Source organism: Sander vitreus, chromosome 4 (assembly GCF_031162955.1).
Source record: "Sander vitreus isolate 19-12246 chromosome 4, sanVit1, whole genome shotgun sequence".
Classification (NCBI taxonomy): Eukaryota; Metazoa; Chordata; class Actinopteri; order Perciformes; family Percidae; genus Sander; species Sander vitreus.
Window position 1 is genome coordinate 5061164 of NC_135858.1, and position 25734 is coordinate 5086897.

The 25734-nt window shown below is 44.5% G+C and overlaps 1 protein-coding gene across 1 annotated transcript in view; it reads right to left on the bottom strand.

Annotated features, from left to right (window-relative positions):
• Positions 1-641: 641 nt before the first annotated feature.
• Positions 642-25734, bottom strand: part of arhgap46a (Rho GTPase activating protein 46a) — a 36656-nt gene continuing 11563 nt past the window's right edge. Inside the window, exons 2-10 of the mRNA XM_078247850.1 lie at positions 23035-23541; positions 11960-13394; positions 9105-9771; positions 8768-8860; positions 6358-6431; positions 5875-6074; positions 5112-5203; positions 4852-5021; positions 642-2260 (exon numbers count right to left, since the gene is read on the bottom strand). Of these exons, the coding sequence (XP_078103976.1) occupies positions 2066-2260; positions 4852-5021; positions 5112-5203; positions 5875-6074; positions 6358-6431; positions 8768-8860; positions 9105-9771; positions 11960-13394; positions 23035-23541 (3433 nt within the window). The 3' untranslated portion in view covers positions 642-2065. The remainder of the gene's footprint in view (positions 2261-4851; positions 5022-5111; positions 5204-5874; positions 6075-6357; positions 6432-8767; positions 8861-9104; positions 9772-11959; positions 13395-23034; positions 23542-25734) is intronic.

Consider the following 25734-nt stretch of genomic DNA (forward strand, 5'->3'; position numbering starts at 1 on the left):
AATATTTTAAGGTATTTGAAATGGATTATATGCATGGTTTAGGGAGAAAAGACCCTTACAATTGACTAAAACCTTGAAAAACATCCCATTAATTAAGGACCTTCATTTTTAAATTAAGATTAAATCTGTAAATGTTTTTGGTTCACTTTAAGGGCTTTTAACCCTTTAATAATCCCTCAAACCCCTTCATAATTCCTAAAACATACATATGTTACAAACCCTTGAGTTTTCACCTTAATTGAAAAGTTAAGGTTCTTTTGAGGACAAAATTAAGGAATAATACATGTAATGTTATGTTGTGAATTTGCAGGGATTTGACCCCTTTAGACCAATTTATATAATTAATTACAAATCTTAAAATATGATATTCCATTACTTTAGTCATTCATTAAACCCAGATTTGAAGTGTAAATACACAAATACTCTTTAAATCTCATTACATTTCACCTGAAATGAATAAATGATCCTAATCAAATCAAATAAACCCAAACAATGCACTGAGTTTTTTTTTTAATCTTTAGGTTGCAGCTTCCTGCCAGGGGTCTTTGTTACACGTTGTCCCCCCCCATTCTTGTCTCCTCTCTGCACTCCACTATCAAACTAAAGGCAAACATGACAACATAAACAAAAGGCATCCAATCTACAATTGAACAAATCTTTATTTATGGACAGTCATTCCACATTATAACAAGTAGGTATGCAAACACACATATACACACACACACATGGAAAGTGGTTTGAATCAGTCCTATGTTCAAAAGGCAGGCGGTTACAGCAGAGAAATGAACAGTTAATTACATAAACATCTTTCATTGCTCTTTACAGCAACATTTAACTTCACCCTTAACCTGGATCATTAGAATACACTTAAGCAGAGTTAATACTATTTACACGCAGAATTTATTTACATGGTCAAAGCCTGAGAGGGGACACAAAAAGCTTAATCTACATTCTCATAGTGCTTGACAGTTGAACAATAATCCATTCTCATTACAGGGGTTTGTGTTAGATTAATCAAATGTTCAGTCTGTGATGGAGGCCATGTACAGTTATTACATCCAACACCCGTTTCATCGTAAGACCTGAGCCAAAAAAACAACAACATACAGACCACAAACAAAAGAGAACACAATTCCAAATTAAAGCCTTTTTTTTAATTTTTTATAGATAACAGAGAACGAGTATTACCAACCTCCAACATCCCTATGACATAAACTGTAATTACAACACTCTCGTCTTGCTTCACTTGAGTGTTTAAAAGGTGTAAAAATCAAAGCACTTTCTAAGTTTATTTTCTTAGAAAATCGCCACCATCCGTTATAAAGAGCTTTCTGCACATTGTTCCAGTTTGTGCTTTAAAATGAAGGCTCTGTACTCGGTCAGAATAGTTGTGGTGGTGCGGCTTCTTGTGTCTCGTAAAAATGAAATACGAGGAGACCAGCGTTCAGTACAACTACTCAAAACAGCAAAGGCAAGCTTATTAGTAAGACACCATTACAATAGTTCTTTAACTTTTTAATATTTTCTGTACATGATAAAAGAAGGGTGCCTTTCATTCACACTCTGACAATCTCACACACACACACACACACACACACACACACACACACACACTTTAATAAAACCAGAATGTCAATGCTGCTGTCTTTATGTTTTGTTGTGCAAGTAAAGTAAATACTGTAAGACTCTCCCTTTACACAGCGCAGTTGTTCTATGAAACTGTAGTACTACCCATTTAGGAAGAAACAAAAGAGTAAATCTGTTTTCACATGCAGCGGTTAGAAAATACGGTCATTAAAGTGAGCCACTTTAAATCCGTTGCTGTTGATTTTAGTATCAAAAGACACAGTGAAACCTAAGGTGTCTTGTCTGTCAGTAAGAAAGCAAGTGAAAACAAGGGTCCAAAGTCCAAGCTGCTCTCACACCGCTTGTGTTGTAAGAGGTGTAATATCTCACCTGAAGAGTTTCCAGTGTGGTCTGAACAGAAAGTGTTTACGCATGATTGTAAATGTGTAACTGGAGATGCTGATTCAGCACTTGAGGTGGGCTCTGTGGGTTACAGTGTCTACACCACCCCTTCGATGAAACTGGTTTCCAGGTGGACAATTAGCATTCTCAGGAAGGACATCTCCTTGCGCGTGTTTTCGAAGATGATCCGTGGATCGTCGGATTGGCATCGAAGGCAGTTAGGTGCCATCACCATAGCCAGGTTGTTCACATCCATCTTGGTTATAGCCACGTTGGATGGCTGAGCAAATACCTAGAGATAAATCAGGATGGAAGGAGAGAGAAAGCATTGAGCAAGGCTGAGAGTGTACAGGCTCACCATTGTCCTGCAGTGAGTGATGTGTGAGTCACATTCAGTTATCCAAGAGCCCAACTGAAATATATTAATATTATATAGTATAGTTTGTGTACAGTAGTCCAAGTGTAGTTGAGTTAGTTAGTTCTACTATTTATGTGGGGGAAATACATTTTTGAAGGTATCAGGATGGAAAATCATAAGCATTGTACGCAGAACGTGTTGTGTAAAAAATAACAATACAAATTAACAATCTTAAATAAAGTATTGTTCTTTTTAAGAAATGTTTACAGTCATTCAGTCAGTAAAAACAGCCCAAAAATAAATAAATAAATAAAAATGTGTGATTAAAAAGACAAAAAATAAAATTATTTGACCTTGAGTTTTAATTCAGATTTTTACGATTTATTAAATTTGAGTTAATTCATTTTTTTTTAAATTTTTGTTTTGGGGCTTCTCTGCCTTTAATGGATAGGACAGCTAGGTGAGAAAGAGGGAAGACATACAGGAAATTGTCACAGGTTAGAGTTGAACCCTGGACCTCTGCGTCAAGGCATAAACCTCTATGTTTATGTGCGCCTGCTCTACCCACTGAGCCAACCCGGCCACTAGTTAATTCCTTTTTAAAATTGGATGGATGTGGTCACAGCTGCTGCGAATTTGCGCTTGTTTGTATAAGGTTTAGTTGGCAATAATGATCTTGCTTTTAGGGTTGAATGTAATATTACAAAGGGAACATGATGCTTCTTCATTAAATTAAACTAAAGATGGAAACACAAGAAAAAGGCAGGGGCAAAAACCTGTACAGATATCACCATAATGGTATGTCTGAGTGGAATAGGGACCCTGGTATGGGTATGGGCTGTGTTTATAAATCTTTGTCAACATGTGGGTTACCTGCAGAAAGTGGATGAAGTAGCAGAGCACCAGCCTGTTGAGCTCAGGCAGAGACTGGACCACAGCGATGGCCGCCACTGGGTCGTCACAGTTACTGACACACTGCTTGTAGAAGTTCATTGGGATGAGAGGTTCCTCCAGCTCCCGATACCACAGCTTCATTAGAGAGGCTGAACGAGACAAGCGTACCCTTAGTATTCACACCCAACACATACATGCAGACAAGCAACAGCAAACAAGCCAAATACATTCTTCCTTACCAGGAACATTGGGGTCAGAGAGATTCTCTGGGATCCTCCACTGGTCTACTTGGAGCTTCAGCGCATTCACTTCATCAATGTCTCCAGGCACTCTGAAAAAGTAAAACACAGCACGTTAGTTACACTCAGTGGCCACAAGAGGGATCCCTACTTCCATCATTACAGATTCTCCATGCCCTGTGGCAAAACCGTTGCTACTGCACTCCCAATAGGCCTCAAATGTGGCCTGGTAGCTGAGAGTACTCTTTGTTTGCAGTACTTATTTGGAACAAACCAAAAACTGAATAAACACAACATAACCAAACAACACACTATGCGTAGGAGCGGCGTTTCACAGGGAGGGAAAGGGAGCACTTTTCTAAACAAGTCAAGATGTTACAGAATTACAGTTGCTGGAGAAAATCCTACACAAACACACAGTCGTGTAGTTCCCACATGCTTGTAAGCTTAAGCAGTAATGTAAACACATATTATGAAGTATCAAATTAAACAGTGCTGGTCTGAGGAGCAAAGCAGCGCTGTGTTTGTTCTGCTGTCTGTTGTGTGTACTGTACACAGGGAGAGCCTACTTTGAAATACAGTGATACAAGAGACCACACACACACACACACACACACACACACACACACACACACACACACTTGTTTATACACACTATGCATACAATGAAGCACATACAGTACATAACCCCCTTCTAATTTCCTAGACTCCACCTCTCTCACTCTGCTCAAATCGAGGCATGTAATTGGCTGAGTTAAAGTCTTTCTTACCTGAAGATGCCCTCTGTCTGAGCCCCGCCCAGAGCCAGAACATACTGGGAAAGCTGAACCTGCACCCAGGGCAGTTTCCTATCTGGGAAGAGCTCGCTCTGCCTCTCCATCACCTCCTCCAGAGAACTGCCAAACAGGGAGGGAGTGACGATGGCCCGCCTACTGTGGTCGATCTCCTCCAAGGTGGGCTTACGTAGACCCTGGAGGGGTGAGAAAGAGGGAAGACATACAGGAAATTGTCACAGGTTAGAGTTGAACCCTGGACCTCTGCGTCAAGGCATAAACCTCTATGTTTATGTGCGCCTGCTCTACCCACTGAGCCAACCCGGCCACTAGTTAATTCCTTTTTAAAATTGGATGGATGTGGTCACAGCTGCTGCGAATTTGCGCTTGTTTGTATAAGGTTTAGTTGGCAATAATGATCTTGCTTTTAGGGTTGAATGTAATATTACAAAGGGAACATGATGCTTCTTCATTAAATTAAACTAAAGATGGAAACACAAGAAAAAAGGCAGGGGCAAAAACCTGTACAGATATCACCATAATGGTATGTCTGAGTGGAATAGGGACCCTGGTATGGGTATGGGCTGTGTTTATAAATCTTTGTCAACATGTGGGTTACCTGCAGAAAGTGGATGAAGTAGCAGAGCACCAGCCTGTTGAGCTCAGGCAGAGACTGGACCACAGCGATGGCCGCCACTGGGTCGTCACAGTTACTGACACACTGCTTGTAGAAGTTCATTGGGATGAGAGGTTCCTCCAGCTCCCGATACCACAGCTTCATTAGAGAGGCTGAGCGAGACAAGCGTACCCTTAGTATTCACACCCAACACATACATGCAGACAAGCAACAGCAAACAAGCCAAATACATTCTTCCTTACCAGGAACATTGGGGTCAGAGAGATTCTCTGGGATCCTCCACTGGTCTACTTGGAGCTTCAGCGCATTCACTTCATCAATGTCTCCAGGCACTCTGAAAAAGTAAAACACAGCACGTTAGTTACACTCAGTGGCCACAAGAGGGATCCCTACTTCCATCATTACAGATTCTCCATGCCCTGTGGCAAAACCGTTGCTACTGCACTCCCAATAGGCCTCAAATGTGGCCTGGTAGCTGAGAGTACTCTTTGTTTGCAGTACTTATTTGGAACAAACCAAAAACTGAATAAACACAACATAACCAAACAACACACTATGCGTAGGAGCGGCGTTTCACAGGGAGGGAAAGGGAGCACTTTTCTAAACAAGTCAAGATGTTACAGAATTACAGTTGCTGGAGAAAATCCTACACAAACACACAGTCGTGTAGTTCCCACATGCTTGTAAGCTTAAGCAGTAATGTAAACACATATTATGAAGTATCAAATTAAACAGTGCTGGTCTGAGGAGCAAAGCAGCGCTGTGTTTGTTCTGCTGTCTGTTGTGTGTACTGTACACAGGGAGAGCCTACTTTGAAATACAGTGATACAAGAGACCCACACACACACACACACACACACACACACACACACACACTTGTTTATACACACTATGCATACAATGAAGCACATACAGTACATAACCCCCTTCTAATTTCCTAGACTCCACCTCTCTCACTCTGCTCAAATCGAGGCATGTAATTGGCTGAGTTAAAGTCTTTCTTACCTGAAGATGCCCTCTGTCTGAGCCCCGCCCAGAGCCAGAACATACTGGGAAAGCTGAACCTGCACCCAGGGCAGTTTCCTATCTGGGAAGAGCTCGCTCTGCCTCTCCATCACCTCCTCCAGAGAACTGCCAAACAGGGAGGGAGTGACGATGGCCCGCCTACTGTGGTCGATCTCCTCCAAGGTGGGCTTACGTAGACCCTGGAGGGGTGAGAGGTAAGGTAAGGAAAGGAGAAGATTTACAACCTGTGTATGCAGCTGTGCTACTATGACTAGGCCTGTGTTTGTCTCTACCTGTGACTGTGTCAGTGTGCCTATAATTATGTCTCTCTCTGTGACAATACCTAAGATGACTCAGATGCCAAATCACAACTTTCAAGCTGATACGTCCTATTTTTATCACAAGATAGAGACATATTTTTTAATAGCTTGTAAATGCAACATCTAAAAGCTTACCACCTCTTTCTTTATTCTTTTAGCTTACCTTTTTGCCTCCGGTGATCGCCACCTTCTGCAGTTTCCGATGGCAGAACTTGGCATATGTACTGATAGGCAGACCTGTAGGTTGACAGAAGAGAAAAATTCAGGACTGAGAAACGGTGAAACCAAAGTCCACAAGAAACACTTTGCACACCCTTGTTATGCCCTCAAAGACCCTATGTAAAACCCTTAAGCATCAGGCATTACTGAACACACAAACTAATAAATTATTTAAATTCTTTCCCACAAACAGTGCTTTTCAAGCCCGGGACAGATGTCAAGTTGCGTATGAGAGGCAGGCAGTGGTAATTGGAGAAACATGTTGACGGTGCGATTCTGGCATATGGGGATTAGAGCAGGCCTGGCTAAACCGTCAGGCTGAAGGAAGATTTACTGCTGTTGAACAAAAGCTTTAGAGACAGGATCCGGCCTGCACCTCCCAACGTTCAGGTGATTCATCAGCGTCCACAAACATGAAGGGCGAATGAGAAACACAGAGGCTCCCTGTCTGCTACCTGCCCTAAGTAGCTACTGTAGGGCCTAGATCTATTTTGGAAGTGAACTGCATTAGAGAAACAATGTTGTTTTCTGAGGTTGGATGTCCTTCAGGAGACACAGGCTACAGAAGAACCTGATCTGTCCCTAAACAGTTGGATTACGTATGCTAGCTTTCAAACAACCAAAAAGTCAACAGAAAATCTTGATTGTTGGGTCATCGTGTGCACTCATGAAAAGAAATTATACCCATCTTTCATTGCGGTGGTAACAAACACTGAGCTCTCAGGGGGTCTATTGCGTTCCCAGAATCTCCACTGTATCAGCTACCTGAACCAGGGCCAGATGGACAAAACCACAGATGGGATTTTAAAATGTAACAAACACTTTCCAACATGTTCCCTACAGTCAAGCCAGATTTATGGCAAACAGGTGACTCCCATGCACGCTCACAACTGCAGCTAATCTGACCGAGTTTGACTATAATTATCTCTAATTAGAGAGATCATACCAATAATTTGCCCTTGAACTTGGCAAAGACGGGCTATTTTTCTCAAGGCTCCCAACATAGAGGCTGTACACTTACTCGCAGAAAAGCAAGAGTGCAGAGCCCCTTTGCTACAGTGAGAAAGGGTTTAAACACTACTGGTAGTCTATATTTACATCAGGCATGAAAACAACAACAACAACAACCAGGCAACAAAGCCCAGGAGAAATATGAGCTCATTAGGAGCTTGAGTGTACTGTACCAGGCTGAGAACGGCATGGTCCCTGTCTACACATGCGTTGAAGCTAAACTTGACAACAAAAACACAGAGCCATTAAAAGGATGTTCGAGAAGACAACTTCAGTCTCATCTTGGGCATTGTTAATGACACAAGTCTACACTAATTCAAGTGCTGGCTGAAACCAACACTTCCCCGGGGCCGAGCCTAACGAAGTCCATTTCCAATCCCAGACCAGGTCTGGCCTAAAAAGGAGGCCCCCAGTTCCCACATGCGTCTCGTACTGCTGCTGTTTACAGCTGCTCATTACTCTGATTAGACACAATGTACGTGTTCCAGCCCCTTCATCCACCAATCAAACAGCAGCTCTCATTATGCTGTTTTTGTGAGACTTTCATCAAGATTCCTCCTCTCTCTGAAGACCTTTTGACTCAGTCAGAAACGTTCCGTAGGCTTTCTCGTTGACCTCTTAGTCAGTTTGCGTCTGAGTCACTTAAGTACAATGTGTGAGGCCACTGCTGTGGTGTCTGCTGTGAGATGATTGGGTTCCTGTTTGGTGACATCATCATCAGAGCTGGCAGTGTGGGCTGCTCTACTGAGGGCACGTGCCGATGAGTAGGTATCCCCTTAAATGTCTGACATGCATAGAGACCGCTAATATGATTCACAGTGTGGTCCATTGTGGACCAACTTTCTGTGAAAACCATCCATTGTGTCTGCAAGTACATCAGCATGTTCTCATCTGGCAAACTGCACAGTGCTGAATTTTCCATCCCACACAGAGTGGTCACTCTACAGGGAGTGATATGTTAGATTTGTATTGGCTTGCATGGCTTAGACTCCAGACAGCTTCTGAAGAAAGTAGAAAAACATCTTTGGGACTCCATCTCTGCCTACTTTGTACTCTGTCAAACAGATAAGCTTATACAAATGGGAAATACTACGGATGTTCTTAAAGCGATATTTAGGACTGAAGAGCAAGTAATGAACAAAAGATGGTAACACTTTATCTATCTACATAAGAGTGACATGACACAGTCATGACACATGAACCCTAACTTGTCATGACAAAAACACTTACTAAAAGAAGCGTTATGTCATAAATGTTTATGACTTGTTTATGACACGTTCATGACAGTGTCATGTCACTCATATGTAGATACCTTCAAGTAAAGTGTAACCCAAAAAATGTACCTTCTTCCTCATCTGTATTCTGTTTCCTCTTCTTTCTGGACTTTGAATTCTTCTTCAGCTTTAGTTCCTGCTGTTCCAATATGAACTGAGTCACTATCAAACAGAAGATAGCAAAGGTCAAATGTCTGATGGCCAGTTAGACAAACACAAAGCCGACAGATTTTTTTTGGCTCATCAAAAACAATACTGTGCTCTTTATCACGATCATACTGAATTCAATCACAATTCCAAAGTAAAATAGAAAAGGGAACAAAATGCAAATGCAATTTTAAAAAGAGAAACATCTCTCTGGCCTACATAAACACAGGGAGGTACAGAAGAAAGAAAGGTGACCCACCATGTTGCTCAGTCTGAGACTCACATTTCTTGTCGCTGGCAGGGTCCGTGTGTCTCTGGATGTAGCCCTCCAGGTAGCAGCGGAACTTGGGCGAGGGGGCGAAGAACGCCAAGCTGACAGCCATCAGCTCCCAGCCTCCCGCCAAGCTTCTCGGGGTGGCATTGCCTGTGGTCTGCCTCACCAGCTGCACGTACAGCTCGTCCCGCAGCCCTGGCATGTCCCAGCACTTGGTGATGATGAGGAGGGCACAGTGACGGCGGTCCAGACGCGAAGGCCTGTCTCCCATGTAGGCCTGCACCAGTTTGAACATCTCGCAGGCCTCCTTCCTGACAACGCGGTTGCTTGTGACTAGCATGGGCTTTTTGATGGAACCGCGGTTCCACGACAGCATGTTGGCAATGGAGACACGGCGACGGAACAGGCCTTGCGTGTGCATGTTGAGGTGCTTGCTGGCCCAGTCCTCCATGCCCATGTCGGGAGGTGGGGGCTGCCGCAGGGTGGCGTAGGAGAGCTGGTAGGAGGATCCCCGGGCTCTTCCACCTTCCCCATCACCTCCTTCTCTGTTGTCATGGTTGACAGGGCGATGAGGGCCTAGGGAAGCAGTCCGCCCATCCACCATGCCTTTCTTTCTGCTCTCCAACTGAGCCTGCAGTTCTAGGGTGCCCGCCTGCAGGGGGACAAGGGGTGGACATGAGATAGAGAAGAAGAGCTCTACCGAAGAGCAGGGAGGAAGGGTATCAGAAGAGGAGACAGAGGGGGTGAGGCAATAGTGCAGCAGAGGACCAAACTGTGTGTGTAGCTGTAGAGTCTTCACTGTGTCACACTAGGAGCTGTGCTGCCTTCCACCTACTGTGCTCTGCTCTGCAGTGCTGGGGCTCGAGGGGGAATCGTTGCACCGGGGAAGAAATCTCCCCAAATCCTCATGAACCCTGGCCTCTGGAGCAGGTGACCAGATAGTGGCATAACAGTCCTTACCCCTGCCCCTTTCTACACCAGGCTCATCTACCCTCCAAAACCAAAGCTATGCTAATAGACCTCCCTGTGATCCCTGCGGTTGAGTTTATGACTATAAGGAGCACCTCATACTCCCTTAATAGAAAAAGCCAGTAACCCAAATATTCTCTGCAAACAGCCAGGAACAACACCAGACGTGAGCCAGAATCAAAGCTCAAATTTACTAATGGAACATAAAACGCACTGACATGTCTTTTCAATGAGACCCTGATGTAATATGGAGCTCACAAGTGCCAGACAAGCTGGACTTTACATTTTGGTTTCTCAACCAAATGGAGCAGATGTGAGCTTCGGCTTTGCCAGAGAGTTTATATGGTCGTACATAGTTTATGTTTTTAGAAAGAAATTGGTGACAGAGGTCAACTCCAGAAGATCAAATGGAACAAAGCACATGTTTAACTAGAGAACGGGACTGTACAACTTCTACTTTCCATAAACTACACTGTTTTACAGATAGCTTACAGATACACCAGCACATGATGGGCATTTAGTCATACTATGGATTGAGACAGTGGACAATTATTCATGTTTTTTGTGGAAATGGACAATTTCAGTGTGTCCTTTGAACAAGCTAGTTCAAAGGTCTTAATAGTCTCAGTGAGAACGGAATGTTTAAATATGGAAATATAGAGCTGCTGATACATAGCAAGCCATAATCTGAGAGTGTGTGAGTGATATAACAGCAGGTCTGAAGAACATTCCAGGGCAGACTTAGGGGGCCTGCTCAGTGCTCCTTGGCTGTTGTCTAACATGCTTAAGCCCCAGTGGTACCAAAACGCCTTGGTACCAGCCTGCCCCCTCTTCCTCCTCCTCCTCTTCTCCCTGCCAAGCCTGGGCCATATGGGCCGCAGCGGCCCTCCTTCCTGACCGAGGGAAGCCATGTCCTGAATCTCTCTGGCCTGGCATGGGCCCCAGATGCCCAAGCACAGAGATGGCAAATGAGTATACAGTACCTGCAGTGCAGGGCAGATGGACGGTGGTAAGAGGATGACAGGTAATGCTGTGCCCTGCCTGCCCACTGCAAAGCTAAGGTCCTAGGGACATTTAGGCACCCAAGATTGGAATGTAAAAGGCATTACTCACAAATGCTCAGTGTTCTTTTCAAAGAGACAAATTAGTCTTACTGTTTTCATCCTACAGCTCCCTGTTGAATCAAACATTCATTATTCTAGTTGCAGCGGTGCAGTGGGGCCGCTTCTGAAAACACTATAATGTTTGGAGGTATGGGGGGTGATTCTGTTGCAAGAGAGGATTTGGAGATTAGAAGTAGCAGATCTTGGAACCGGCTCCACATGCCGCCACTTATACGACTGTTTTAAGAAGTCAAAATAGTTCTTTTATCTTTAAATCATGTGCACCGTTTGTAAGGACCCTTAATGTCAAGATAAGTTGGTGGTTCCTTTGTATTGTAGTGCTCTGCAAAGACAAAATCTAACCATATCTGTTGTGTTGTCTAGGGCTTTTATATTTCTTTTAGTATTTAGCTTAGTCACACAATATTTCCATTCTCCCACTTACAGCTCTCTGAGGACTAGACATACTAAACAATAGAAAAGCCACAGCTAGAAATTCCCATAATACGCAGATACTTTATTAAGGAATTACTCTGCTTCACTTGTCACAGTGAGACTGAATCCTTCTCTAATCTGATAGTGAATCTGGAGAGACATCAGTAATCAGAGCACTTCCAGACCAAATAAAGCTGAATCCAAGTAAACCTGCTGAGGTAAACAGACCACACAATAAAACACACACACACACACACACACACACACACACACACACACACACACACACACACACACACACACACACTAGAGTAGAGTAGAGGGCAGAGTTACCTGGGAGGGCGGTCCTGGGGTCTCTGGAGAGGACAGGCTGGCCTGGCTATTCACACTCATCTCCAAGGTGTCTACCTTTTCAAAGGTCCTTTTCTGCCTCCCTGGTATCTCCAGAGGGGTCAGCGCAGGGTTGCCATGGTTACCTGCCCTACTCAGTGACTGGGGAGCCCCGGGCAGTTCCTCTCGTGATGCGCACCTGCTTGCTGACCCCCCTCCCCCTCCTCCGTACCACCTGAGTGAGTCTGCAGGGGAGCGTGTCCGAGGTACGACAACCCTCTCCCCCATTTCCGGGTCCAGCCCCGCTCTCACCTCCCTCATGGTGTTGGAGCGACTCACCACCTCCCTCATCTCGGCCATGAGCCTCTCGTTGAGGGCACACAGCTCCCCGCTGCTGCCTACCGACCCCGGCCTGCCTCCTGCACCACCACTGGCTCCCACCCTCCTCCTGCTCTTTCTTCTCAGACTTGGGGAGGGGCCGGTGGAGTAACCAGAGTCTTGATAGTTTGCCGTGGCCTGGGGGGTTGAAGAGGGGAAGTCCTGTGAAGCCTGGCTGCTCTGTCTGCTGTGTCGTGCTTCCATGGCGCGCTGGACAGTGGCCTCAAGGACCCGCCAGCTTTGCTTCTTGTCCAGTGTACTTGGGCCCGGGGTCCCTGGCTCTCTGTCCCTCATCTGGCCTCGAGCCTGGGGCAAAGAGTGGGCCTGGGGATGTGGCTGAGGGTGGGGCAAGACAGGATCCTGCCTGGAGGTAGGGGAAGGGGTACGTGTGGGTACAGGAGAGCCAGATAGAAGTGCCTGTTTGGGGTCCACGTTTATCATGTGCTTGATGCACTCCAGACCAGCTGGGCTGTAGTCAGAGGCAGAGGGATTCCTCCTGTGTCTGGACCCTGAATGAGATGAACCAGGGTGCTGGAGGTGTCTGGGTTTTTGGAGGCTATGGGTAGGTGTCAGACGAGACAGAGGTTGTCCGTTGTACAGGTGCGCCCCCTCGACCTCCATGTCTGTTGGGGGTTCGTCATATATGGGACATTCTGAAACTGGCTCGTCATAGATTGGGGTAGTGCAACCATACTGGGGAGAGACCGGGCATGGTGTGCTGGTCTGTGACCTGTGAAGGAGCGGACTAGGATGGCTACTATCTGATGTCACCAAACAGAAGCTGCCATTGCTGGCTTTTCTCAGGTGATGGGCCTGACGTGTGTCAGCTGCCATTTTGCCAGAAGGGGCGGTTTTATATCCCTGGGTAGAGCTTAAATGTCCTCCTTGGGCCTTATTGCTAGAGGGGTGCAGGTTGACGGTGTTGGCTTTGCTGTGTGCACTGGGCTGGAGGTGCTGCTGATGCAAGGCTGGGATAGGCTGGCTACGGCTCATGCTGTTCACCTTCACCAACATGGCTGCCTTAGAACCAGGTTCGGGCTGCCATCTTTGATAAGCATCCCTAAAAAGAAGAAAACATAAGTAGAATGAGATTTGACAATGATCATAGCAACACAGTCTCTCTCTCTCTCTCTCTCTCTCTCTCTCTCTCTCTCTCTCTCTCTCTCTCTCTCTCTCTCTCTATATATATATATATATATATATATATATATATATATATATATATATATATATATATATATATATATATACACACACACACACACACACACACACATACACACACACACACACACACACACACAATGTCAAAAAAAACACCCAAAGGTCAACAGACAGAACCTTAAAAGCACTATTACATACTCAAACACAGGCATGAAGCCATTCACTATATATCCTCCATTTTAAAATATGCAAAGCTGACAGGGCTGAGAAAATACGCAGCAATCCACAAATTCCTCTCCAAACAGTTTGCTGACCTCCAAAGACTTTACTCCATTTTTAGTCTGGCAGTCATAGTAAACTTGTCAAACCCATGAGACAATAACTCCAGTGTGTGAGCAAAATTGCCTAAAAATACAGAGTGATTGAACAAAACACATCTCACTGAAACATATGTTTAGGACTGGGTGTGGAGAATATACATAGGGTAATGTTGTATAAAATAATTGCTGGTAGTTGTATATCTGTGGAGTAGCTAATGTTGGTTTCATCTAAATATTCACATGGCATAAAAGTCTGCCATCTGAATCACCGAATCAACATCTGGATAGTAAATCAGCAAGCCACATGAAGAGAGGTTGATCTGAGAGAAGTCAGGATTGCAGTAGTTCACAGCTCAGAATATCTTCACCTGGGTCTAAAAGGTTAATTCTTCTCCTTTTGGTTGAGCAGCTGGGCTAACTTCAAACCCAATAGGCCATTGCTAATCCCAGCAACCTAAAACAATCTGTCATCAATCTGGTCACGCTGCTCTGGTCTGCTGCCCTTTACTCGGGCCGCCCCCCATCATAATCATCCCCTGCAATCAGGACTTTTCATTCCTCAACTGATCAAAAACTTGCCCTCTCGAACCAACAAGTGTGTCCAAAGCGGGCATTATTGCACATACTACACGCATGGACACAGTTGGCGGGTGGCCTGAGTAAGACACATGTGACGTAGTACAGAAGATCCAAGCTCTGTAGACTTCCTCTCTTAATCAAAGGTCAAAGAGGTAAATAAGTGTGAAGGCAGGCAAAGGAGACTTACCTTCCCTCCCTCCAACCTCTTCTTAACATTCAGTGGGGCTATTAATTAGATCAAAGTGGATCACCTTCTGTCCTGGTAAGTCCAAACATAAACACAGATCAGCGTAGAGCCAGACCAAGTGCTGAAAGGCTTCCTTTTTCCAAGAGCACTATGACTTAGTTGAGAGTTGGGCAGTAACGGCAGTAAGAGGACGCAGACGGAGGAGGAAAGAGGCGGAGTGATCCCCCTCTCTTCCCCACATCTCTCTGGAACAATGCTGAAACAATTCCCCTGAGGTCCTCAAGCCAACGGCAAACTTCCTTTAGTCCTCCTAGCTACAGCTCGCCATTCTCTCTCTCTCTCTCTCTCTCTCTCTATATAGAGAGAGTCACACCACCTCAGGTTTGAATGTAAACAGGCTCTCATCTTCAAACAGTCCCACATATTCGCCATTCAGGCAGGGCCTAAAAACAGCTGGATCTCAGCCACCTGGCATAGCACCAGGACAACATGTCACAACCACTGTTGTTGGGATTGCTCCAATGCCCCCACCTCACTGAGACCAATCAAGAAAGTTTATTGCCTAAAAAACACACAAAAAAACAAACACACACACACACACACACACACACACACACACACACACACACACACACACACACACACAGACAGACTCACGTGTGAAGACAAGAAGCTCTGATGGATGGGATTCACCCCAAACCACTACTGTTTAGTTGTTACGAGCAAGTGCGAGTATGTATGGTTACACGGGGTGGAGACGGGGTTGATAGGTGACAGCTGTAAACATGAGAAGCCACTGTTTGTACTCTTTGAAACAGTGTATGTTTTCTCACTCTAGTCCTGTCAAGCAGGAGGAGGTGATACAAACGCTACAAAATCATTCCCACCTCAGCAGCTGACCGTTTAGCACCAGTTTGCTACAGCAGGAACAGCTCACACTTGAAACATCAAGGCTTTTCTTATAATTGGACGGCCAAAGAACACAGCAGACATCACACATGAAACCACAATAATCAAATTCTCCTTCCATTATCCACAAACAAATCAAACCTTGTTGTTCACACATAAAACAAACAATCTTGGGTTCATGTGACTGCCAGCTGTAAAAAAATAAAATAACATGAATCTGTCGTCTATGTTCTTGGTGGGTGGGTGACGTACTTTATGAGGACTGACCCTGAGATAGAAGTGACCACTACTTCCTGTCTGAGGAGGTCCTCTGGAGGGTTGGAGAGAGGGCTTCCCCATATCTAACACAAACAGGAAATGCCTAATGTAATGTTCACATGCTGTGCCCGGGGGGGGGAAGTATGGGTTAAACCTTAATTATAGGGATTTTTTTATATAGCTTTACAACATTTTTCACATGAAAAATTCTATATCCCTGGGCCGCTGTCCTAGATGCTCCATTTTCATTTCCAAAAAATGTCTATACTATTCCTTCATTTCCATACAAACTAAATTATATCTTGTGATAAATTCAGTAGCAACATTAAACAACCTATTGTTTAGGGACTGAAATCTGGGCCTGTGAGGAAGTCCAGCTCGCAGTGTTGTGAGAGAGGGATTTTGTCAGGCTTTGTTTCCGTTGTCTGCCTACCATTGTCCCACTCAGGCTCTGCAAAGGTCTGGCATGTTCACCCATTCTAGCACTGGCACATGTTGAATGTCAGCACGGAGTTTGGTGCGATGATCATTGCGATTGCATGGGGGCCAGGAGACAACTCCAACCCTAAGGCTTTACAGTGTCTTTGATCTCTATCCAAAGCCTCTAATCCCATTGCACAGCTAGAACAGCACTTGTATATCAGTAAACCTCAGGTCAACCAAATAAAGTATGATTACAAACCAAGAACCAAAAGAGGGACAAAGACAGTACAATGGTGAAAAAAATACAACAGGCCTAAAGTGGAGAGACGATTGGTGGGGGTGGGGTGAAGGAGAACAGAGCTCGAGAGACAAGAAAGGAGGGTGTGAGCATGTGTAAATGAGAAGGGGTGGGGATTAGTCGTGGGAGAGTGCAGCAAGGGAACGAGCGGGAAGGCTGGCATTCCTCAGGGCTCATTCAGGGGCCTCTGTGGCAGTGTGGGGAGACATACACAATGCATGGCTGTGCCATCGTCACGGAGACGCCTCTGTCAATGACAGCAATGGGGTGCAAGTAGGGGGGGTGAGAAAGATAATAGGGACAGGCTGAACCTGAAAGAGATACCACCAGACAGCAAAACTGACTCTTATGTAACACTAAACAGGCCTGGACTTTACTGTAACAATAATGAAAGTTGTTTAGAAAAGGTGTGTTGCCTGCTAGTAGCCGCCTGTCAGGTGTTGAATGTTAGCTGAAGGTGGGGATTATGCATAGCAATTTATCAGAGGTTAAATGATACATGATAATTATCACTGGGAGTGTAAAAACTCTCCAGCTTTTCCAAATCCCTCACTGTCTGCAAAAAGATAATCTCCATTTCAACTAGTTCTTAAGCACACATGATTAGACGTGCGCATGTGCACACACCTATCCTTCGCCTACATGTGCACTTACAAACCCCTTCGTTCAGAGCCTAGGGATAGCATGCGAGACCTTTAGGAAGAGAAATGTTAGATAAAATGAAGTTAGAGGCCCTTTGGAAACCAACAGTGTAATCCGATTGGCCTCTGGGTCAGTAAATCCATTTAACAGTCAGCAAATTTCAATTAGTCTCAGCAGCTATGATGTCTCACACACACAGCCCACACCCACCTCTGTCACCGTTCAAAATATTGCTGTGGTCATGTCGTCTCAATAACCAACTAAATATACTATGGGGACTCTGCTGTCAGCAGATGTTCTGTCTCTCCTTTCTTTCCTGCATGGAATAACAGTTGTTGGAAAAGCCATCAGCTGAATCACTTGGCAAATAGGGATATGGATTTGGAAACTCTAAAATATACCCCATGGGAATAGTGAAGTCTGAAAAACAGGCGTTATTATTAACATTGGATTGACAGGAAAAGGAAATGAGGTCACACAGGCCAAGCTTCTGCTGCACAAACACCTCAGAGTGCAAACCAATGGGATCACTGTGATCTGCGTAGAGGAAGGAAACTGAAAAGACAAAGAGGATTCGCTCTTTGTCACAATGTTGTAACATTCTTCTTTTTTCTACTTTTGAAGAGAAGAATAAAATAACATTTTGGGCTTGAGGCAAAGCTGGTAGCCCCTTAGTTACTGTCAGGCACCTCCAGAGAGCCAGCTGTCCTGCAACAGCTGAACTGACGCACCTCGCTCCTCTGAGCCAAGATGTCTACCAGTTGTGCATGTCTGTGGCTCCTGCAGCCCGACCCCCACTAGAGTGCTGGGCTGGGCCAGAGGACAGCCACTAGGATCATTTTGAGGCCAACCCAACTGGATACCAGAGAGACACGCCTCTAAAAAAATTGAAAGTGTATCTGCAACTTTTTTTGTGAGGGCAGATCCCATTGAAGCACACTGTTTGGATTACATGATAAAAACTGAACACACACACAAAAATGTTTCCAGTCAGTGTCAAGTCTCAAAGATTAGATCAGGCACACAAAAGAGCGCGGAAAAACAACAAAATGGTAGTAAACAATGATGTCCCATTAGAAATGGATGCGAGTGAAAACCCTGTAAGCACCTTAAAAAATACCATCTCTGCATGCTGCAAATCAGGTGAGGCAGCCAGAGCAGCGTGCCTGAGGCCAGTTCACATGTGGTGCCATTGGTTCTTCATGAAAACACTGGAGATATTCTACCGTACCACAGCACCAGATAGAGAAGTTAACTGTAAGAGCAGGGTTTCAATCATTTCTAAAAAGAGGTTGTGAATACACTGCTTCAGTGAGACATACAACTGTAGCTCTGTAATCTAGTTCTTGAGAATACCATGAAATTTGCATAGACAAAGTGAAACATGGAACTTGTATAGCAGAGTTCGAATTACGTGGGAGCCAGAGAGCGCTGAGCTCCCATGAAAGAGTAAAATCCTACATATGTGGGAGTCGTTAATAATACATTGCCAACAACCATCATTTTAATCACAAATAGATACTAATCATTTTTCAATATATTTTGTGTTATTAAAGAAATTAAAAAGGCCAGCACCACTTGGACTCTTCCAACCGCTTTCTTAAAAGTGGTACGTTCCGCCCAGCGGTATGAACTGTTGGACATTGAACTGTAAGCACATTAAGTCCCATAGCAATATGGTTTTGTGTATAATCAACGCTTTTTTAATGTTCTTCTTAATGTTAATAGTTATTTGCTATTTATTGTTTGTTTATTTCAAATCAATGTTTAATATGTTTATGTATGCACCAACAACCAAGGCAAATTCCTTGTTAAGTGCTACTTAACTTATCTTGTGTTCTTTTACTTGCTGGTCATGCTAATTAGGTCCATTTAAGAGCAGTTGAGTGTCTGCAGTGTTAGTTTTAATATGTGTACAGCTTGGGCTTAATGTAATTACATTCAATGCACCTCTGTTCTGTTCTCATTGGAAACACATTTCATAAGTAGTCTGTACATTTAGTCTGTTTATATCCCCTAAAGTCATTATTTTATATTACACCAACTACGCCTCCTAATGAGAGTGTGCGAGCGGAGAATGTACTTCAAACCCTTTTTTTTTTAATTTACGTGAGTTAATTTAGAGACCCCCACAAAGCTCAGATTATAACTCAAACCCTGGTGTATAGAAACAAGATTGGACATTAAACCTGTTAACCAGACCGAAGAATTTAGGCACATAACATGCTCACAAGTTCAAAGTGCATCTTTTTCGCCATGGAAAAAAAGAAATAGGCAGACTTAAAGGCAGTTACACACCAACCAGACGGCCGACCCTCGGCAGAAAAGGCAGTTGGGCTGATCAGTGTCCCCGAGTTGGTCAAAAAAGTGCCTCGGAACACACCAAAGCGACGAGACGTAATACGTCTCCATAACAGCAGGCGGCGCTAATCTGTATTGTCGCGGAAAAAATGAAAACCGGCAGCTGATTGGACGAACGCGTCACGTGGGTTTGTTTTCTCCGGGAATACAAAGACAGACTGTCATGGCGGCTCGTTCAGAATACGTTCTCATATTTTACTAAAATAGTTCACAGAAACGTGTTTCGTGGCCCCTCGGACGGACGATGGCACGGAACACACCGAACAGACTCGAGTCACCGACCTCGCCAGATTGTCCAACGGCCGATTATTGGCCCGGTGTGTAGTTGCCTTAAAACGCCATCTGGAAAGAGCTGAAAATCAGCTTACGACACCAGGAGTGTAGAGATGAAACATGTCTTTCTAGTGTGCGTAAAGATTCTGTGGCTTTGTCCTCAGAGTGGCGGGAGATGAAAAGCGTGAGAGGCCACTCGCAGTAAACATGCAGACAATGTGCGACTCATTAAAAACTTAAACATTTTATCTACCCCATAAGACGCCCCCTCATTTCCTAAAAAAACCTACTGGTGATTTCTCCTACATGACTCATAGCCAGACAGCCTCAAGCACATGAGGAGAAGCTTGTTTGGTCTTGGCTTTTTTATACTTCTGCTTTCATGAGCATGTTTTATTTTAAAAAAAGATCTCTAAAAACTTAACCCCAAAATAGAAACCAAAATAGAAATTTAAATAAAATATTTGCAGTTCTGTTTTTTAGTTGGTTGGCACCTTAGGGGAGAGCTTTCTACATTTGTCCTTTTAGTCCAAATTAAACCCAACATTCCTTTAAATAAACTGGTTGCAAACTCATATGAAACCAGCTATCTTATCTACTCTTTAATGTGTTAAGCCAATTCAACATACAAATACTTACACATACAAATAAACAATGACACAAGCTAGACAGAGTTGATGTTTTAGGTACTGATATATCCAGCTCTGTGTAAGCTTTCTGAATCTATTTAAAAAGGAATCTAAAGCCAGTCAACAATCAGGAAAAGCGAGTTTCAAGATTGAATGCTGGTGCACTGCTATATCATTACAGGGCTAAATGAGAGGGAACATACAGGTAATTTGGTGTTCTTCTCCATTCAGGATACCCAGCCTTCCTGCTTATAGAAAGCTCTCAGTTGACCCTGGGGAACAACTGGGTTTAAGCGGGAGCCTTTGTTCCTTTTAGTGGTCCATTATACGTACCAGGCCACCCCATAAGACAAAAGAGTGCTGTGCTTGTGACCCTGACGCGAACCACCTTGGGCCACTTCTGGGTTGTCTTACACCATGCTGTCATGTGTCCTCAGCAGACTTTTAACATTCACTCAACCTCAGCAGGTCTTTCTGTAACTTCAGTGCTGCGGAGAAGAGCCCACACACAGTGAAGACGGTCATACGCATGGTGAAATCCCATACAGATGTTATCTGGTTGATGACAACAACACACAGACACCGACACTGAACGGTTAGTGAAATTCAATACAGATGTTAAAAGCTAGTTGATCTGTAACACCTTTAGGTCCTTCATTGTGGTAAGAGATCAGTTTGCTTCAGTTTCCTGTGCCTATAACCACATGTGACTGACATGTTTACCCTCTGGAGACCACGGTACTTCCCTGATGAGCGTCACAGACTCAAAGTACCCAGAAATTCCCAGAACATGTGATAAGACTTGGCCAATGAGTAACTGATTTAGCACTCAAGTTGACCTAGTAGGTGTGCTCCTTTCAGCATGAACATAGACAAATACAAACATATGAGCTTTACAAAGACAGGGAAAGTAAGCAGCATCAACCAACTAGTGCTTAGAATGACACACAGGGTGTGTTTTATGGAAACTTTGGAAACTCTTCTATCTATTATGAAAATATTTATTAATAGCCCAAAACAAAAGTAAACTGGGGCTGGAAGAACTGGGATTGTCCCATCTTCACAAAGAACAGCATTGTTTTTCAAAAGGTCATAAGTTAAAAACATTTCATCTCCGCCAAAAAAAAAAAAAGAACACATGAAGTCTAAAATAGCTGAGACGTTCAAATCAAAGACTGATGAACTTTAAACAATGAAATACCCCATTACTCTATGGAACTAAAAAAGGTTATGACCGGAAGTAGCATAAACAACAAAAAAAAGGAAGAGGATATTCTCGCAAAAGCCCCTAACACTCCTCTGTTTCGTGGGACAGAACAATTAGCTAACCTCAAACCACTGTGACCCTTATACCTCTTCATTTAAACTTTCTCCCTTGTTCTTACCCATTGATCCTTGTCATTATCAATATGGCGGGCCACTAACTGAAGACAAGCATGTCTCAGGGTTGTTCTGTATCCATTTTGAGCTGTCACATTCCACCGACTTTGTGCATTTTGTGGTGGTTTCTAATTACCTGCTAAAAAATGGAAGCTGGTGAGCATGTGAAGGGCCATATGGCCAAGTAGGTTATCAAGCCTCTGTGGGCTTCCTCTGAGGAACACAGCTGGTCATTGTCTTAGGGGAGACAGAAAAGGCTGAAGGAGAGGTTGAATCACTGGGACAAAGTGAGACCCTGTGGGGAGTTTTAACACTCCCCATACACACCAGAGGCAATGCAACAAGGCCTCCAGTAGTGTCATTCAACAGCCATGGCTGACCAATTAGTTCCCCCTCCACCTTTACGTAATCCCAAAGGATCGGAGGGTCAGAGGAGAGACCTCCTAAGGGCCAAGGTGAGGTACAAGAAGAGCCAGGAGGAACCGGAGAACCAGAGTTGCCATGGCAGAGGCTCTGAAACCAGCAGGGTTCGCCTTGTTTATAGGCAGCTGGAATGTAGCGGTTCTGCTTGCTATTAACCACAGACAACACTCTCTCACATGCCTCTTATTCATGCACGTTTAGGCTTTCACCCATACGGGGCGTTACAGTCTTTGATGCCCTGGAGCCTAGATTTGTTTTAGGAAAATGAAATGAGCATTGGAGCAGAGCGGAGCAGGGTGGTTGTGAGCACACAGAAGGACACTAAGATGGCCTCAGTGGTCCTGTGCCAGGGGAAACAGAAGTGGCATGTCTGGAATCCGGCTTGGAGGGAAGAGACGGTGGTTTGGACGAGGCCACAACGGCAAACACATGATGGGGTCTCTGAATGACTTACTGTTAGGGGCCGTTCTGCACTAGTGACCCTAGTGTGGGAGGAGGGGGGGGGGGGGGGGGGTGTCATGCTCTGTAATATAACAGACCGTTCTCCCCATTTGGTAGCGATTTGCTGAAATGGCTGAGCACGGTTCACAGGCAATAGTATGGAAACATGGGATATATGGAATGTTCAGATAAGTGAGAATGAAAATAAAAAAGCAGTTTGAGTTCGGCTTGAGTAGTCAAAAGTCAAAATATTCCTGCAAGTTCTTAGAGCAGAAGCATTTGAAAGTCATTACGAGTCACATTGCCACACGCTGCGATGACTATCACATTTCCTGGTAATTTGATCCACTAATTAAGCACAAATCACTTTCCAGACTTACTGTAGAGGCTACTGAAGGTATGGTCAGGCTTACCTCTGTGGGTCTTTACTGCCGTCTGTGCTGTTTTCGGTGCTGCTTCCGTCTCCCTGCAATCTGCTGTCCACTGCCGGGTCCAGCTCAGGGTCGGCAGCCTCCTCATTGGTCTCCGGAGCTCTGGGGACAGGGCTGTTTCCCTCCTGCTCGGGCAAAGGTGTGAAGCGCCCCTGGCTCCCTACACTGCTGATACTCCCCGTGGTCCCATGGTGGTGCCTGTCCGCGGCCCCTCCAGCCCGCTTGGCCTCACTGCATCGCCTCATGGCCTGGAGCTGGGAGAGGGGCACTATATCAGCTCCCAGGGGTCGATGCCAGACTGTGCGGCGCCCAGTAGAGTTGTAGTAGTAGAAGCGGCCACTGTGGGGATCGAATAGCTCCCACCACTGGTTACCGTCTGCCTGGCGGACAGGAACGTCTGAGGGGGGATCCCAGCCGCACTCACCAGTGGTCAAGTTCACATACATACGCTCACGGGAGCGTGGCTCCAGGATCTCTACCCAATCAGAGCTGAAAGAGAAGAAACAAGACAAAGGACGAAATATTATTGACAGCTAAAAAATGACAACAGATTATCCACCAACAGGATATAAAGATGCACTGGGGGCCACGGTCACGCCTGAGTACTAATCAACTCGACAAGCAGTAAACAACTCACACTGTTTGACAGATTGAGAGGGCTAACAAATGCCCACTTGCCCATATGGGGAGTGTATCAATGTGTGTGTCCCCTACTGCATCCATCTGTGTGTGTGTGTGTGTTGCAATGATGTCATCTTTTTGGTAGGCAATGGAGCAGCAGGAGTGATGGTGTGCGTTTCCTTAATAAGGGGACAGGTGGACTTGCTCAGTGAGACAGCAGGCATGGAGTCAGCAAGGCCCAAAGAGAACCATACGCTCCAAGTGCTACTAAGGCAAAAACCACCAAGCTTAACTACAATCACAGAGTGGCAACAGCCAACTCAGCACAATACACACAGACAACAAAAAAAGAGACAGTGCAGAGGGGAGGAGCAAAAAAAAGAGAAGCAGAGAGCGAAATGGAGAAAACGACAACCCAGTTTGCAGAAAGGTTTACATGCAAAAGGCACTATAAGAGGGACAACCAATTACACGCAATTAGAACATGAACTGAATTTCGGAGAACTTATAGGACACTATCTATCTGCGTCAAACAAAGTGTGTGGCATATTGCAATTGAATAATATCACCCCACATTACAGGTATATGCAGGAGTGATCGACCGATTAATTGGACTGATTAATGCCATTTTGAAATAATCGGCATCGGCCGATGTGTGCGCTCACGAGGACAAAAACTGTCTGAGTGCAGACACTTCTGCAGGCAGCCAGACGGCAGCAAGCTTTCAACCAGCTAAACTAGCTCACAGGGCTGCGTTTTCAAAACTATGCTGCGAGTTATAGCCGACAACCAAACACAGACTAAACAGAGATAATGCAGACACAGTGTTAAATAAATGTTCATTTAACCCTTGTGGTATCTTCCTGTCAACCTTTTTTTTTCTCGACGTTTTTGACGACTGTTTTTTCACAGTTTGTTTCTGCTTTTGCCAACGTTTTAAATTGTAAAATATTTCTTCTACACATTTTCAGCGCTTATTTCTACGTCCCATTTTTTCTGATATAAAACTAAAATTAAAACGGGCCAATGTGACCCGAAGTCAACACAAGGGTTAGGTTCATCAATTTTGTGTCACATTTATTTTTATTATTTTAAATTGTTGTATCTTATCAGATCCAAAAAAACAAACAAAAAAAAACATAAAAACATATCGGCATTTTATATTGTCCATCCTGCTCTCTAAATATTGGCATTGGCCATTCAAATAAAACTCATAACAGTCAACCACTAATATGCTGCAGCTACCTACATAAAATCAAGGTCAATAAATATGTCTGACAAATCAGTGAGGACTGCAGTTTGCTGGTGCTATATATCCAGGTCATGATGCTCTTTAGTGGGCTCCATTATGCCACCTTTGATATACGTAGTTCCCTAATGCAGGCCTTAACTGTGCCAGCAAATCCATATGGGAACAGGAACACTGCAAACAGGCAGCAAGAGTCCTTTCCCCAGGGTCAGACACAGTAGATGTCTAGATCAGAGCCAGAGAAAGGACTCTGTTCAATATATTCAATAAATCACAACGCTCCCTTTTTGTCTCGCATAATGACCACTTATTTTCTCTTTTTCAATATCCCACTCAACTCTAGCCTAGTATCTTTGAGAGAAAAGTGCCAGCGGGAGTGAAGTAGTGTCACAACAATCCGACATAGGTTTGGATATTTTCCCAGCTTTCTCGGGACAGATAAGCTTTTCTTCTCCCGGTCACGGTTGTTTGTCACAGGGAGCCTGCTGTCCAGGCTACCTGTGATGATCAGAAGGGGCATGAAGCTTAGCATGGATAAGAGTGCCTACAATGTCCACCACATGTACCCACATTCATTCCCATGTGCCTGCCAAATCAACCCTGTGTGCACCCCCGACCTCAGAAATAGAAACAGAGCAGTGTGGTGCCAGTCAGGTCTGCCAGGGTTACAATGTCACCGTGTTGACTACAACTCACTGGAAGGAACAGCTGTTCTCCGTTTTAACTGCAAAGCCCCGAGTAACTTTGACGTCCCTGTTCATCAGGTATTAGGTATCAATCTACATCTCTTAATGTGCTTCCAGCACCAGGCT